The following is a 17,150-nucleotide window of genomic DNA, read 5'->3' on the forward strand; positions in this document are numbered from 1 at the left end:
AGTGCCTATAGACCCCTCATCAGCCCACTCATAGGCCCCCACCCCAAGGACGGAAGATGTGAGATTCAAGATGTTGCTTTCTCTAACTTGATTTAAAGTGCAGCTCCTGATTGCAAAGGTTTTGTTTTACCAGCTCTTACCTTAAATGTGGAAGAGAGGAAACAGTAGTGAGGACCCTTCTGAGACTTCACTCATCTTTCTGGCTGCTGACTAGAACCTGAAATATTTATAGTCCTCTACGTTGAAGCATGGTGCTCAGCTAGTTTCCAAAGGAGCATGTGTGCTGACCCGACACTGTGGCATTTAATGATTTTTGCAAAATGTCCGTTTGAAAACATGGAGTCATACCCAGGAAAAGCCCTTGGCAATCTCTAGTTCCAGCCCCTCTCCTTTTACAAATTCTGTTCTGTGATGTGCAGTCAAGCTCTGCTGCCCCAGGCTAGGAACAAGAGTCCAGGCTCTGCCCTGCACCCCCAAGGCTTTTGTGACTCTGACATGTCCAGAGTGGTGATGGGTAGCACAAGCTGTGGGACCCATAGGTTACAGAGTATTTCTCTGTGTGCCTCTAAGCACTCAGCACGCATACAGAGTAGTAACTCAGAAGGTTCTTGCTGAATAAATGACTAACTTTTCCTTTCAGTTCTATGGTCCCAGGATTGGAGCACTTTACGTCCGAGGGCTTGGTGAACTCACCCCTCTGTACCCTATGCTGTTTGGAGGTGGACAAGAACGGACTTTCAGGCCAGGGTAAGATAGAAGGTGAATGAAGTCTCTGGCCTGCTGACCATCCTGTTGGTCTGTAGGGCAGTAACTTTTCTTTGTCTCTTAGAAGGACTGTAACAGCACGTTCTACCTCACTACTGAGTCAGAATTTGCTGCACTGATGGATTCTGCCCATTCACAGATTTTCACTTTCTATGGGGACGATTCAAAGCTGGAGCGTCCTGGCTGAGATGTGCTGCTCTTCTCACGAGGGTGGGATGAGCAGGGTTGCACAGTCGCACCTGGCTTCCTTTCTGATAGCTCCTGTGTCCCTGTGATAGAAGCTGGTTCTGTGACCAGGGAAGGAGATGGTACCAACTATCAGAAATTCTAACAAGAAGGAGAAAAGGAACAACATGGTAGTGGATTCCCTGGGTTTTCTTTCGCCTCCTTTATCCCTGACTTAGAGCTGATGAAGCCTGTAACTCAGAAACACTAATGAAGGCAGAAAAAAAAAACGTCCAACCAAAGCCAACTCTCACTAGACAGTGGACCAGGAATAGGATAGCCTAGCAAGACAGAGAACTTTTAGACAATACCCACTTCACTCTGGCCAATCACCACATGGTAAACTGCTGCCATCCCCACCTGAGCCAGCAAAGGCAGGACAGGGAGCCCAAGACTTCCACAGCCTGTGACAAGATCTTCTCATACCTACTCCAGGTGTGTCAGAGGGGGCCTAGTAGGGAGCCAGTAATGAGGTACCCTCACCGTGGTGTCCATGGAGACCACCAGGGCTTCCACCCACAGCTTTACTGACAAGGTGTGTCCTCCCCTTGCATGTTGACACAGGCTGAGTAGGGAACCCAGATTCCCACCTTCACCTGGCAGCAATGAGCTGGCATACTCCTTCCCCTGCCACAGCAGTGTCAAAAGAAGCCAGCTAAAACAGAAGGGTTAAGTAACATCCAGACTCTCATAACATAATATGAAAATGTCCAGGTTTCCATTGAGAACCACTCATCATATCAAGAACAAAAAAGATCTTAAATTGAATAAAAAAAAAAAAGAATAGATTCCAGTGCTGACACTGAGATGACAAAGATGTCAGAATTATCTGACAAGGATTTTAAGGCAACACAAGAAAAATGCTTCAACGAGCAATTATGAACACAGTTGAAATGCATGAAAGTGCCAACAAGGACAAAGAAGATATAAAGAAGAACTAAGTGGAAATTTTAGAACTAAAAACAACAGCAACCAAAGTAAGTGCAGTGGATGGGCTCACCAGCAGAATAGGGGCAACAGAGGAAAGAACCTGCGAACTGAAAGAGAACAATAGAATTATCTAATCTAAGCAACAGGGAGGATCTAGACTGGGGAAAAAAACCACACCTCAGGGACCTTGTGGGGACTATAGGAGAAGATCTAACAGTCATTTCATTGACATCCTAGGAAGAGAGGAGAAAAGGTGGGATGAAAAAGAACTCGAAAAAATAATGGCTGAAAACTTCCCAAATTTGGCAAGAGACATAAACCTACAGATTCAAGAAGCTGAAGAAACCCCAAGCAGGATAAACCGAAAGAAATCCATGCCAATGCACATAGTTAAACTTCTGAAAATGAAAGGCAAAGAAAAATCTTGGAAGTAGCCAGAGGAAAAAATGACACCTTTCCTACAGGGTAAAAATAATTCAAATAGCAGTGTATTTCTCATCAGAAACCATGGAGACTAGAAGGAAGTGATGCAGTATTTTGCAAGTGTTGAAAGCATTGTCAAGCCAGAATCCTATATGCAGCAGAAATATCCTTCAGGAATAAAGGGAAAATCAAGACATTCTCAAATAAAGGAAAACTAACAGAATTTGTCACCAGAAGACCTATGCTAAAAATTACTTAAGGAAGTTCTTTAAACAGAAAGGAAATAGTAAAAAAAGGAAACTGGGAACATCAAAAGAAAGAAAGAGTAGTGTAAGCAAAGTATGGGTAAATAAAATAGGCTTTTCTCTTGAGTTTTTGAAATTATTATTTGATGGCTTAAGCAAAAATTATAGCACTGTATGATGTGGTTCCAAATATATGTGGAAGAAAAATTTAAGATACTTATATTATAAATGGAGGAGGACTAAAAGGATGTAAAAGGAGATAAGGTTTCTGTTCACTTGAACTTCCGAAAAATGTTCAATAACCCACTGAGAGGTAGGAAGAAGAAAACAGAGAAATAAAAAACAGAACAAACAAAAAAAATTTTTAATGGGCGACCTAAACCCTAACATTAATTACATTAAATATAAATGGTCTGAATACAGCAATTAATAGACAGAGATTGGCAGAGTGAATTTTTTTTAAAAATTGACCCAACTGGGGCACTTGGGTGGCTCAGTCAGTTAAGTGTCCGACCCTTGGTTTCAGCTCAAGTTGTGGTCTCATGAGTCGTGAGATGGAGCCCATGTCAGGCTCCATGTTCATCATGGAGTCTGCTTAAGAGTCTCTCCCTCTGCCCCTCCCTTCACTTGTGCTTGTGTGTATGTGCACTCCTGTTCTCTCTAAATCTTAAAAGAAAAAAAAATGACCCAACTGCAGTTGACCCTTGAACAATGCAGGGGTTAGTGGTGCCGATCCCCTGCACAGTTGAAAATCTGCATGTAACTTTTAACTCCATAAAACTTAACTGCTCATGGCCCCCGGTTGACTGGAAGCCTTACTGATAACATAAGCTGACAGTTAACACATATTTTGTATGTTATATGTATTATATACTATATTCTCACAATAAAGTATGCTAGCAAAAAGAAAACGTTAAGACAATTACAAGGAGGAGAAAATACATTTACAGTACTGTAAAAAATCTGCATGAAAGTGGACCCATGAAGTTCAAACCTGTGTTGTTCAAGGGTCAACTATATGTGGTACATATAAGAAACTCACCTCAAATATATTGATAGAGGGAGGTTGAATATTAAAAATGGAAAAATAGGTATCATATAAACATTAATCAAAGGAAAGCAGGAATGGCTATGTATTAGATAAAGGAGACTCCAGAGCAGAGAAAATTACTGGAGCCACAAAGGGGACATTATATAATGATAAGAGTCAGTCCACCAAGAATTCTTAGCTATCCTAAATGGTGATGGAGTACACAACAGAGCTGCAGAGCATGTGAGGCAAAAACATACTGAACTGAAAAGAGAAACAGACAAATCGGCAATTACAGATGGAGACCTCAATACCCTTCCCTCAACAATGAATACAACTAGATAAAAATCAACAGGATACGGAAGAACTCAATAACAGCCAACAACCAATAGGACCTAATTGAAGTGTTTAGAACATTTCACCCAACAACAGCAAAATACATATTCTTTACAAGCGCCACAGAATATACACTAAGATAGACCGTGTCCTGTGTCATTAAACAAACCTCAACACATTTGAAGAACTGAAATCATACAGTGTTTTCTCATCACAGTGGAATCAAACCAGAAATCAATAACTAGAAGGTAGTAGGAAAATCTCCAAACACTTAGAAACAAACAACACACTTCTACATAAACCATGGGTCAAACAGGATTCCTCAAAAGAATTAAATACATCAAAATGAATGAAAATGAAAATACACCTTATCAAAATTTGTGAGACAGCCAAAGCATGGCTGAAAGGGAAATTTATAGCACTGAATGTATATGTTAAAAAAGATGATGACTCTTGGGGCACCTAAATGGCTCAGTCACTTAAGCCTCTGACTTGATTTCAGCCCAGGTCATGATCTCAGTCAGGGTCATGAGATCAAGCCCTATGTTGGGCTCTGAGTTCAGTGGGGAGTCTGCTTGAGATTCTCTCTCTCCCTCTCCCTTTGCCCTTCCCCGACTCATGAGCACTCCCTAAATAAATAATCTTAATTTAAAAAAGATGATGACTCTGAAGTCAATAAACTATCACCTGAAGAACTTAGAAAAAGAGCAAAATAACCCCAAAGCAAACATAAGGAAATACTAAAGAACAGAAATTAGTGAAATTGAAAAGAAAAATAATTTTTTAAAGCTTTTATTTATTTGTTTTTAGTGAGAGAGAGCGAGAGCAGGGGGAGGAGTAGAGGGAGGGGGAGAGAGAGAATCTCTGCTGAGTGCAGAACCTGTTGGAAGGCTTGATCCCATGACCCTGAGATCATGACCCGAGCCAAAATCAAAAGTCAGGTGCTGAACCAATCGAGTCACCCAGGCACCCAGCAAACAAAAATATATATATATATATATATATATATATATATATTTTTTTTTTTTTTTTAAGATTTTATTTATTTTTTTGACAGAGAGAGACATAGCGAGAGCAGGAACACAAGCAGGGGGAGTGGGAGAGGGAGAAGCAGGCTTCCCGCAGAGCAGGGAGCCCGATGTGGGACTCGATCCCAGGACCCTGGGATCATGACCTGAGCCGAAGGCAGACGCTTAACGACTGAGCCACCCAGGCGCCCTCAAAAATATTTTTTTAAAAACAATTGAAACAAAGAAATAGCCTTTTAAAAATATTGGTAAAACTGACAAATCTCTCACAGTATTGTACACCTGAAACTAATATAACACTGTATGTTAAGAATACTGGAATTAAAAGAAAAACTTAATAAATTAAAAAAAAACAAACCTGACAAACGTCTAGTAAGACTGACCAAAAATTGCCAGCATCAGATTTGACAATTCACATGAAGTGGAATACTTCATCAAAAACAAATTACCACAGCTCACCTAATAGGAGACTTGATCATTTAAATATCTTGATAACTATTAGGAAAAGGAAATTAATTTTGTAATTTTAAAACTCCTCAAAAAGAAATCTCCAGGCCCAGGTAGTTTCACAGGAAAATTCTACCAAACACTTAAAGAATTAACACCATTCTATGCAGTCTCTTCCCGAAAAATAGGTGGAGGGAACATTTCCCTGGTTCATTTTATGAATTTATACCAAAACCAGACAAAGATGGTACAGAACAATAAAACTATGGACCAAATATCTTTCATGAATTTAGATGCAGAAGTCTTTAACAAAATATTAGCAAATGGAATTCAGCAATATATAAAAATAATATATACACCATGATGGAGTTTGTTCCAAGGATGCAAGGCTGTTTCAGTATTCCAAAATCAATCAATGTAAGGTAGCGTATTAAAGAAGAAAAATTGGGGTGCCTGGGTGGCTCAGTCGGTTGAGCGTCTGACCCTTGATCTCAGCTCAGGTCTTGATCTAGGATCATGAGTTCAGGCCCTGTGCTGGGCTCCACACTGGGCATGAAGCCTACTTAAAAACAAAGAAGAAGAAAAATAACATAATTTAATGCTTAAAAAGTATTTAATAAAATTCAGCATTCATTCATTAAAAACTCTCACAATATGACTAGAGGAGAACTTCTTCAGCTTGAAAAGACCATTTACAAAAAAACCTACCGCCAACATCACACTCAACAGCGAAGGCCTGAATGTTCTACTCCTATGACGGAACAAGCTGAGAATGTCCACTCTCACTTCTTTTTCAGCAGTGCCGGAAGTTCTAGTCAGTGCAGAAGGCAAGCAAAGGAAATATAAGGAATACAGATTGGAAAGGAAGTGGTAAAACTGCCCCTTTTGTAGATCACATGATGGCCTCTGTAGAAAATCCCAAGGAACAGATAAGAAAACTCCTAGGACTGATGAGTGAATTCAGCAAGATCATAGGTTACAAGGTAAGCATACAAAAATTGATTGTATTTCTGTATATTGGTAATGAATGTATGAAAAACAAAATTAAAAATACAGTACCATTTATAATCACTCAGAAATGCTCAGATATAGGACTTGTAAGCTGACAACTATTAATGTGGCTAAAAGAAAGCAAAGATCTAAATATGTGGAGAGACATGCTATGTTCATGGATCAAAAGACTCAATATAGTAAAGGTCAGTTCTCCCCAAATTGATATCTCAGTTTAGCCCAATTTCTATCAAAAGCCCAGCAAGTAGACCAATGGAACAGAATAGATACAACCAGAAATATGCCCAAATGACTTTTGACAAAGATACAGAAGTAACTTGGTGGAGGAAAGACACTCTCAGCAGATGGTACTGGCCAATTAGACATCCTTACGCAGACGACAAACCTCAGCCTAAATCTCACAGCTTGTAAAATATTAATTCAGGATACATGATGAACTTAAATGTGAAATAAAACTATAAAACTTTTAGGGAAAAAAAAAAAACAGGAAAACATCTTCAGGCTCTAGGCCTCAGCAAAGAGATCTCAGACTTGATACCAAAAGCATCCATAAAAGGAAAAATTGATAATTGATCTTCATCAAAATTTAAACCTTCCTCCCTGCAAAACAATTTGTTAAGAGGATGAAAAGACAAGCTGTGCACTAGAATATGTCCTCAAAGGACTAGTATCTAGAATACATAAAGAAAACTCTCAAAATTCAACAGCCAAACCCCCTAAACAATTCAGTCAAAAAATGGGCAAAAGACACTCACAGACATTTCACCAAAAAGGATACACAGATAGCAGATAAGCACATGAAAAGATACTGAACATTTTTAGCTATTAGGGAAATGCAAATTAAAACCACAATGAGACATCACACCTACCGGAATGGCTAAGACAAAAACTAGAGACAACGCGGAGTGCTGTTGAGGATGCAGAGACTCAGCTTCACTCATACACGGCCGGGGGGGTGGAAATGGGACAGCTGCTCTGGAAAACAGCCTGGCATTGTCTCTTAAAACTAGATTTGTGCCCACCACACAACCTAGGAATTTCACTCCTGGACACTTATCCCAGAGAAATGCAGACTTACGTTCCCACAAAAGCCTGGACACAAGTGTGTCTAGCAGCTTTCTTCGCAATGGCCGCAAAGTGCAGGGAGCTCAGCTATCCTGTAACGAGTGGCTGGCACACTGTGCGTGGACACTACTCAGTCATGGAAAGGGGTTAGCTGTTGATACACACAGCCGCCTGCAAGGAATGTCCAGAGAATTATGCTGAATGAAACAAGCCAATCCCCCAGAATTATAACTGATTCCGTTTATAGAACATTCTTGAAGTGACAGAATTAGAGAGGGAGAACAGGTTAGCAGCTGCCCGGGGCTAAGGAAGGGATGGGGCCCAAGGCAAGCGGGTCTGGTTATAAAAGGCCAACAAGAGGGACCTTGGTGGTGGTGGAAATGTTCTGTATCTTATCCACATCCTGGTTGTGATCTTGTACGACAGTGTTACTGGGAAGCTGAGTAATAGGTACACAGAATGTCTCTATATTGTTTCTTATAACCACATATGAATCTACATTATCTTTAAAACAAAGTTTAATTAAAAAAAGAAGAAGAAGAGGTAGAACATCATGTGTTCGGGAAGCCCTAATAGGGTAGCTCAGTATGTGGACTGGGAGTGGGAAGCAGGGTTTGCATGACTCCAGAAGGAGGCAGAGGAGGCTGACCGAATGCTCGGGGTGGAGGGGGGGCGTGCAGGGCGGCGGTGGGGAGACAGGCTCCAGGTTCTACACGGGGTCCCGGCTCCTCCACCTGGGCAGCCCCTCTAGCCACTCACAGGGCATAGACCTTGAGAGATGCTCTTGGTCCGGCCGTGCTGTCCCACAGATGAGGGGGGTGAGGCCCGAAGAGGGGATGGCATTAGGATCCCACAGTGGTCGAGGAGTCGGGTGTAGGATAAGCTCAGACCTCTGGGTTCTCCACGCAGAGCTCCTTGCTCTTCCCAGACCATCCCCAGGTGTCAGAGCCCGTCTCCGGGGACAGAACTGACCAATGAACTTGTCAAAGGGAGATCAGCAGGATCGCGTTACCTGTAATGCCTTGTGCTTCCTGTTTGCTTATCTGGTTATCTGCTGGTCGGCAGCGGCAGCCGGCTCCCAAGGCTTAAGCAAACTTCAGCCAAAACTTAAAATTCAGAAAATTATTGTGTTAGTGATTTATTTTGTTTTTCCTGAAAATAGAGTGAAGAGTTCTGTTTTCAGCTTGTTAGGTCTGAGGGAGAGCCTCCGGTCTTCAGGGGTCCTCCTGCCCTTTCCTGCACCCACACAATCTCTAGTAACCAACGACTCGTCCCACGGGACAGTTGAGAGGCCGCAGCTGAACGGTCAGCTGATGGGAACAGCGCAGAGCTGGGGTCTTTGGACCCCCGCCGGGTTCGACAAGGGGGCCCTGGGCTCTGCAGCTGGAGGAGGGGTTTCTCCTGTGTAGGAAAAGGGCCCAGACAGAATTGTCCGTGTGGACACCCAGCGTATGTTGCCCAAGGCGGGCCGTGTGGACGGTGAGTGGACCAGGAAGCTGGGCGTGAGGGTTTGGGGCTGCAGTGCCATGGGGGCAAGCACATGGCACGTGTTTAGGAAAGATGTGGGTGTGATTTTGTTTTCAGTTGAACCCATGACTTTCACAGACCGGATTCTGTCCTAGGACATTTGTTCATTGCTTTGCGTGGAAATAGGATTGAATCCCTTGTCTCTTGCAGGACCGAGAACACGCCGATGATTGCCGGCCTTGGGAAGGTAAGCCCTGGTGAGCTTGGGCGGATGGAGCAGGCGCTTCGTCTCGTGTGTGGGAAAACCTGAGTCTTCCTCCAGCTGAGTCTCCTTTACTCCCTCGTGCCCGCCACTCACACAACACTCCCAACCCCGGAGGTGGGTGTCGGGGGCAGGTTTCCACACAGAGCAGTTCTGTGACACCAGCTGGGTGTCCCGCCATTGAACTCGATTCTGACACTGGCTACCTGGAGAGAGGTCAGGGGCTCAGGCCACAGGACTGCCCGCCCAGCACCCCTTCAGACACCAGGCGCAAGTCCCACGTGTCACCTGCGTTTCTGACTGGCCAGCTCTCCATCGGAGGCTCCTGTGACCCCTCCTCGGGTTCAGTTAGTTTGCCAGAACAGCTCACAGACTCTCAGAACGACTTGGCTCCCTAGATGACTGGTTTATTGTGAAAGGATACGCTAAGGGAGACAGATGAACATCCAGTCGGAAGGGATGGGGGCGGGGCAAGGCATGGGGGGTGCCACCCTCCCAGCACCGGCACGTGTTCGGCAACCTGGAAGCTCTCCAAACCCGTGCTATTGGGATTTTTGTGGGGATTTGATCAATCATTAACTCCATTTTTAGCCCCTCTCCCCTCTCCGGAGAATGGGGGTGGGGGGTGTAAATTCCAAGCTTCTACTCGTGACTTTCAGTGGCCAGCCCCATCCAGGAGCCCACCCAGAGTCACCGCAGTGGAACAAAAGACACTCCTATCTCCCCGGAAATTCCAAGGACATTTAGGAACTCAATGTCAGGAACGACAGTCCAAATATTAGAACCAGAGATCCTCCTAGTGTTCCTATCACTTAGGAAATTCCCGGGGTTTCGGGAGCTCAGTGCTGGGACCGGGGCAGAGACCTGTATACTTTCTATCATCTTACAGTCCATTCCCCCAGCGGCTTTACCAGGTATCCAGGGCCTTGGGGAGATCATGTTCATGGGCCCAATAAATGGACTGAGGTTAGAAAAAGCCTCAAATTGTATTTATCACCCCAGAGTGTACTTTTTGAGATCTGTAGAGTGGATTGATTGCTCGTGTTTAGCACTGACATGGAAAAGCTCTTTTCAAGCCTCTGCTAATATAAGAAATACAGTGACGTCTTTACAGCAGAGACCCCCAGTCGGGCCCACGGGTGGCTTGTTCCCTGGGGCCATCTCCACCCCCCAAGCCCTGGCTGTCCCACCTACAAGATGCAGCTTGTACGCAGCTTGATGGCGGCCCGCCGGCTCGCTGGCCCCTCAGCTCCAGGCTGCGGCTGCACCTCCCCCAGGTTCTCTGACCCTCCCTGACTCCCCCCTGCCCTCCGTGCATGCAGTCTGGCCTTCCACACACCCAGCTTCACGAGGCCCCTCTTCCCCAGGCTAAGTCCAGGTGTCTTCCCGGCTTCCCACCACCCCTTTCTCTGTGTGCCTCCTAAAGAAGGGCCCCTCCTGCAGTCGTCCCCTCTGCCTGTCCTCCTGATCCTCTCCACTAGAACGCTGTAGCCTCCACAGCCCTGCGACCTCCTCCCCTCCCTCCCATTCCTGACACCCAGTCTCCTTTCTCTTCCCCGGAACTTGCAGAGGAGGCCCAGCCCCGTGCACTGCTGCTGGCATGCCTCCCCCAGCTAGTTCCCCTCCGCCCTGGCCAGGCCTGGCCTCTTCACCTGCTGGGGGCCTCCCAGCACCATCCCAGCCTCCTCTCCACAGCTGCTCCCTCATGGCACTCGTCCTGTCCTGCAGCTCCACCAGCCTGTGCTCAGGGCTTTGAACTTGGCATCTCAGGGCAGGTCCTGACCTTTCTGAGAAACCCAGGTCCCCACCTGCTTACTTGACATTCCCTCTGGGCCCACGTGTGTGTCTCTCCTCCCTGGTTCCCCTCTCTCCCCATGGTGCCTCCTGCCATCCGGGACCTCACTTCAGAAATCTAGGCGGTGCCTTGGTCCCTCCTGGTCCTTGTCTGCACTGATGAGGAGCCAGCCAGTCCTGTCTGTCCTGTCTCCACAATATATCGAGGTCTGCGTCTTGTGTGACTCTGGACCAGGTCATCCCCATCTGTAGTCTGGACGCCTGCCTGCCGTGGTCCCTTCCATTCTCTGCACAGCGCCCAGAATGGTCGTTACACATGCAAGTCAGGGCATCTCACCTCTTTCTCAAAACCTACATGCATTTGTGCCTTTGCACTTGGGTCCTGGCCCTGCCTGTCATGGGGACCTGGGGCCCTGTCCCCCTTGGTCACTCCGTCCCAGGAGTGCACTTGCCCCTCCCTCTGCCATGGCCGTGAACACCCTAGGTCCATGCACTGTCACCTTCACATCTCCTACCCTGCGTGTCCCGCATGCCCCGCGCGCCCGTCAGAGCGCTCTCCCCAGTTGCTATGATGCTGTTCCCGCTTCCCTGCGGTCCTCGGTCTCCGGAATGGTTGTGCCTCGAGAACTGGGAGTGCTCTTTGCTTTTACGGGCAGTGTCTGGTGCCTGGAGGTATCAGGAAGCGCCTGATAAAGTAAATTCCTGTTAAACAAGTGAAGATGACTCTTCTCAAGCTCTGACACGGCCCCTGCCACACGGTTGCACTCAGTAAATATTATCTATTCGAGATGTTCCAGGAAAAGAGCAGTTTGAAGAAATGTCACTTCTCTATCATCAGGAAATCTCACCTCTGCTCTTGAAGGCTGCTTTATTCTCCTTGTTTTATGACAATTGAACATGCTTTCTTGCGTTACCGTCCCTGTCCCCAGGCTGCTGAGCTGGTGACCAGGAATTGCGAGGCTTACGAGGCCCACATGAGAGATGTTCGTGACTACCTGGAGGAGCGGCTGGAGGTGAGCCTGGGGTTCGCGGGGTTCGGGGGGGCAGCCTGGAGTCTGGGGGGCCCCAGCCTTCCTCCAGTGAGCTGAGGGTCAGGGGTGCCGCCCCAGGCAGCAGGCAGGACAAGGACGGGGGTTGTTTGAAACTCGGTCCAGGGACTCTGGGGACAGTCAGGGTAGAGGCTAGAGGATGGAAGCCTGGGTCAGGAGACCCCCCAAGTTGGGCTCTAGGCCAAGTGGCTGACCTTCATAAAGGCGTGATAGAAATGCACCAGAGCTAGTGTACTTGATGGTTGTACGGAGGAGAGTCACACGTATTCAGAATTTTTTTCTCCTGATTAACTTTGCTTTCCAGTCAGTCCCTCAACTATTATAGGCAGATGCTTATTGATGAACTAATTATTTTATGTGTCGAGGTTGAGATTTTGTTTTCCAGAAAAGGCTCAAGGTCAAACAGTTGGGGTACAGGGGGGCTGTGTGTTTTGAAACTACCTCTGAAGACTTCATTGACTTCTCAGGCTGAATTTGATAAGCAGAGAATCCGTCTGAACAGCCAGTTTCCAGGGACCGAGCGGCTCCCCAACACATGCAACTTTTCTATCCAGGGACCCCAGCTCCAAGGTGACGAGGGTCTGCTGGTCTCCGCGTGGGGTGGCGGGCGCCGGAGGGAGCAGAGCGGCCCCCTAGGGCGGGTGTCCCCAGGAGGCCAGGCCGGTCTTGGCCGCTTCCCGCTCTCCCTGCCTGGGCTGTTTGCGCTGGTGCAGGGGGGCGCAGCGCTGGCCCCAAGCTGACAGGGAAGGAGATGAGATGCACTAAATTTTAGGCTAGCTCATCCATTTCCTTCAGCAAGTTTGACAAAACATCTTACGAGGATAAGGGAAGGGAGAGGCAGTCAACTTTAAATTTGGCTCAGAGTCAGGAGGAAGCGCACATGTGTGGGACTCGTTCCTGTGATAACTGCCTCCCGGCTGGAAACCATTGGGATTCCTGGAATCCAGAAGATAAAACACGGCTCACCCAGGGCCCTGGGGCCGAGTCCAGGGAATTGACCAGCCGAGCTTCGCGGAGAGGAGATTCTGTGCCCTGAGCGTGAGGGAGGCACGTTTGGGGAAGTTCCTGGGGGAGAGGGGTTGCTCCCCGTCTCGCTGGATGGCGCGAGGAGCGGCGTGTCTGCACCACGTACAGGCCCTGGGCAGGCGTCCCTGTGCCGGGGGTGGGACCCTGCGCTGGGACGCAGTCTCGCTGTTTGCCGTGCGAAGGAGAGCTGCTCTGTCCTCTTCCCCGTTTTTGTGGGGACAGATGTATTCAGTGAGGCCTGTGCCCATTTCAATGAGATGGATTCTTTTAATTAAGTCAGTGGGTTTATTACTTTAATCTCTGTGCTTGTGAAAGAAGAGGGAAGTGCCTTCCCGCTTAATCAAAACAGCGCCCAAGTGTCTCCACCCTTAGAAAACTCAGATGTAAGTTTAAATGTCATTCCTGGGACAGCGAAGTATGAAGTAAGGCAGCTGATGAGGGCTCTGGGTGTCTCCCTCGGCAGTTGACCGGAAATAACATGTTCGAGGCCGGGTTTATGAGGCAGAATCGTGTCTGCGAGGAACCGTCTTGTCTGGATCCTGCTGCACTGTCCCCTGGGATGAGAGGGGCCCGTGCCCCGGGGCACGAGGGAGGGAGCCTCCACACTGGCGGGGGGAAGAGGACAGACGGGCAGCTGGGGCCCCGCCGCGCTCTCCGCCTCAGCCTCGTGCCGTGTCCCCGCAGGCCGCGCGGTGCTGGCGCGGTGCAGGACGCTGCTGGCTAGTGTGGGGGCTGCGTGCCACTCGGACCACGCGGATCGGTGAGTGCTGCGCACGCGGGGCCACGCTGGGCCTGGGGCTTCCGGAGCTGCGCGGCCAACGGGGACACAAAATGTGACCAGACGTCACAGGGCCAAGGGGAGGAGGGGAAGCTGCAGCCTAAGGGGGGGCCGGCGGGGAGGGGCAGGGCAGGCTGCAGGAGCTCCCTCTGTCCTCGGAAAGGGAGGGGCTTCGGGAGGTCGTGACAGGCCGGCTTGGTTCCGGGTGGCCCCTGCCCGGTGCAGGAGGATGGCCGTGGCCGAGGCAGGAGGGGAGGGTGTGGGCCCGGGCATCCGAGACTGGCCCGACCCCAGTGCAGGAAGAGCAGGGCTTCGGTTTCCCGCTCGCCGTGAGTGGGGGGCCTGCAAAGGTGGGTGCAGCCCGGATGAGACAGCCGGGGCCCCACAAAGAGCCGAGCCATGGTCGGCAGCGGCCGTCCGGGAGTCTGTGGCCGGTGCTGAAGTGTGTGAGCACCTCAGGCCAGGGGGCTCCCGAGGGCCGAGGGCCGGGTGGGGATGACAGGGTCTCCTCAGGGCTCAGACTGTGCCAGGGAGGGCTGCTCGAGGGTGGGTGAGGCCAGGAGCCGGCATGTGGCAGCCCGAGTGGCTGTCGCAGTGAGGCGACTGCAGGAGGAGGGCGCTCAGGTGGGCCACCGCTCCCAGAAAGCTCCCCACAGCCCTCCAGAAAGGATCTGAGTGGCCCATTTCCCAGACGGGGAAGCTGAGGCAGGTGCAGTCTGTAGTCTCACCAGGCACAAGATGAGGGGGAGGGGAGGAGGCGCCTGAAGAGCTGTGCCCAGGGGCGCAGCTGGGAGGGGGCAGGTGTCCACGTGGCCCCTGCAAGGGTGGGAGGGGAGAGGGGTAGGGGCAGATGCTCATGACTCTTGCGGAAAGTGGGGGTGCCCTCTGGAATAGGCAGTGAGGCCACCCCCCAGGGGAGGGCGGGGGGCCAAGAGCTGTGGGCCCTGTCCCCTCTCTCCCCTGTGCTGCGGGGGCCTCTGGCACGGACCCTCGGGAACCACAGCGAGGGAAGTCCCCGCTCCCACCTAGCCCTGGGGACGGCTTTCAGGGGCTCTGTAATGTGACAGTGACCTTTGCTCTGCTGTTTCCACCCCGGGGCCTGTGTATGGGGGCGCCCATGGGCCCTTGAACCGCGCACCCTGCTGGGGGTGGGAGGGCACCAGCGCTGCCCCGAACACTGGCCCCGGGGTGTGCAGAACCCCGCATCTCCTCCGAGACCCGCCCGCACTCCTCGAGGGTCGGGAGCCCTGGAAGGTGGGGCTCGGCCTCACCGGACACAGCACTCCTGGGGGCAGAGGGGCCGTGCCGGGCGGGGCCGCGGTACCATGCAGGAGTCCGAGCACGAGACCATGGACCGGAGGCCGGGGGCCTAGAGGTGTTTGGCAGAGAGGGGAGAGGGGTCTACACAGCCCCATCCCGGGCAGCTGGTGGAGGGCAGGAGGGGCAGGGTCCCTTCCCCGAGCCCTGGGGAGCACAGAGAGCCTTTCCCCTCTGACCGCTGACACAGGCTCTCCTCGCTCCCACCCCCCAGGCCGTCCCCGGTGCTGCTGAGCTGTGGCATTCCCTTCGACGTGGCCAGGAACGCACTCCGGCTCAGCGTGGGCCGCAGCACCACCAGGGCCGAGGTGGACCTCATCGTGCAGGACCTGAAGCAGGCCGTGGCCCAGCTGGAGGGTCAGGCCTAGTGCCCAGGGTGCCCCATAGGAAGCCATCCCGAGGGCCGTGCCAGAATGGCTCTCCTGATTTGTCCCAGTCTTAGTCTTGTCCCAGAGTGTCTGACGCGGAGATGGGTCAGTGGGTGTGTGCGTGCACGCGTGCTCCGGGCCCCCTTCCTGTCCTCGGGTCAGTGGAGAGCCGGTCTGTCGGGCAGGCAGACCCCACAGGAGCTTCTAGGCCCAGGACACAAACCTGTGTGGGACTGTCCCCACCACCCCGTGGCGCAGGTTGAAGTGGAAACGTTTCAGCTGTGTCCGTGCTCCCCTCTGGGAATTGGGGTGAGCCGGTTGTGAGTGCCACCTTCCTGGAAGGTGGCGTTTTTACCCAGAAGATAACATCCTAGTATTTGCAGACCGCCGTCAGTTGCTACCATGAACATAGGAAACCTGATTGTTGCCGCCGTCGTGGCCCCCCTGCCTGTTGGCACCGAGGTCCGTCCGCCCGTGTTCTCCCATCTTGCTCTTGGCCCTTCCCAAGCCCTTCCGAGGTCAGGCCCCGCTCCCTGCTCTGTGTCCCCGCCTGACCTCCGCACTCAGCCTGCTGGCCACCCAGAGCCACCAGGCCCCACCGGCCTTTTCCCTGTGGTCATTTACTCAGGGTTCCAGCGCCAGACGTGGGAGTCGGGGGGCAGCCGGGCTTATGTGACCCCGGCTCGTTCCTGCGGTGGGAAATGAGTTTGTCCCTAGCTCCGCTGGCATGATGATGTTATTCCCAGATGGATTTTGCTATCCTTACCCTGCTCTGCGACGACCTGATACACCCTGGACGGCACGACTTACAGAGCTACTTCACACAGCAGTGATTTCTTAATACACTCTTAACATGTGGTTTTAAGGTGCAAAGAACTACATGATGACATTGAAGAGACTGTTGTCAGAAATTAAGTGAATAAAATATTCCAGTGCTGCTATTAGACGTTTATGGTTTCTCCGGGGGTCACCGATGTGTCGGAGCTGGTGTTGGAGGGGTGTGTAGCGACCCCAATTTATCGCTGTACGATTACGCTTCAGCTTAGGAAATTCAGCTTGACACGGTGTCCCTGCGAGTCCCTAGAAAGTGTGTCACTAAAGTAGCGTCCCGCTGCCTCCAGGCAGAGGCCATGCTGATCCCAGTCGGCCCAGGAAAAAGCCATGGGTGCCAGCTCCACTGAAGAGAAGAGTCTGGGACAAGAAGTGCGGCAGCCCTCAAGAAACCCCCTCGACCTTCAGCCGCAGCCCCAGAGACCCTCACTCGCCTCGGAGGCCTTCCTGTCCGGGGTTAGGGCCCTGGGCCCATGGCTGGCTCTGACAAGCTGCTGCTCCCCAGAGGTTTATGGAGCCTCCAAGGCCCAAGGCCAGCGCAGGGCCGGGATCTGGCATAGATCCCCCAGGAGGCAGGCGGGCCCTTGGCTCCGTGGGTGAAGACCTAGCCGAACTCCAGCGCACGTGGCCCTGAGTTCCCCAGAGAGGGCCCTCCTGTGGATGGGTCTGCCCTCCCATGAGAGGGGTCTCTCAGGTGGGCTCCCCCTGGGCCAGCACAGCCTCCGGGCTACAGCCCAGACGAGAGGAAGCCGA

The 17,150-nt window shown here is 50.6% G+C and overlaps 2 protein-coding genes across 7 annotated transcripts in view; both read left to right on the plus strand.

Moving 5' to 3' along the window:
- SCLY (selenocysteine lyase) overlaps positions 1–16,507 on the plus strand; it is a 38,525-nt gene extending 22,018 nt beyond the window's left edge. For 5 of the 6 annotated variants that reach the window (XM_036086457.2, XM_036086459.2, XM_036086458.2 and 2 more), the window contains 6 exons: positions 641–747; positions 9,183–9,219; positions 11,958–12,041; positions 12,545–12,647; positions 13,788–13,863; positions 15,413–16,507. In XM_036086457.2, the coding sequence (XP_035942350.1) occupies positions 641–747; positions 9,183–9,219; positions 11,958–12,041; positions 12,545–12,647; positions 13,788–13,863; positions 15,413–15,566 (561 nt within the window). In that variant the 3' untranslated portion in view covers positions 15,567–16,507. The other variant, XM_036086460.2, reaches the window with a different exon arrangement.
- The window catches only part of RAMP1 (receptor activity modifying protein 1), a 202,186-nt gene that overhangs the window by 168,703 nt on the left and 16,333 nt on the right, over positions 1–17,150 (plus strand). The gene's annotated exons all lie outside the window — the stretch shown is intronic.

This window comes from Halichoerus grypus, chromosome 4 (assembly GCF_964656455.1).
Source record: "Halichoerus grypus chromosome 4, mHalGry1.hap1.1, whole genome shotgun sequence".
In the NCBI taxonomy this organism is placed as follows: Eukaryota; Metazoa; Chordata; class Mammalia; order Carnivora; family Phocidae; genus Halichoerus; species Halichoerus grypus.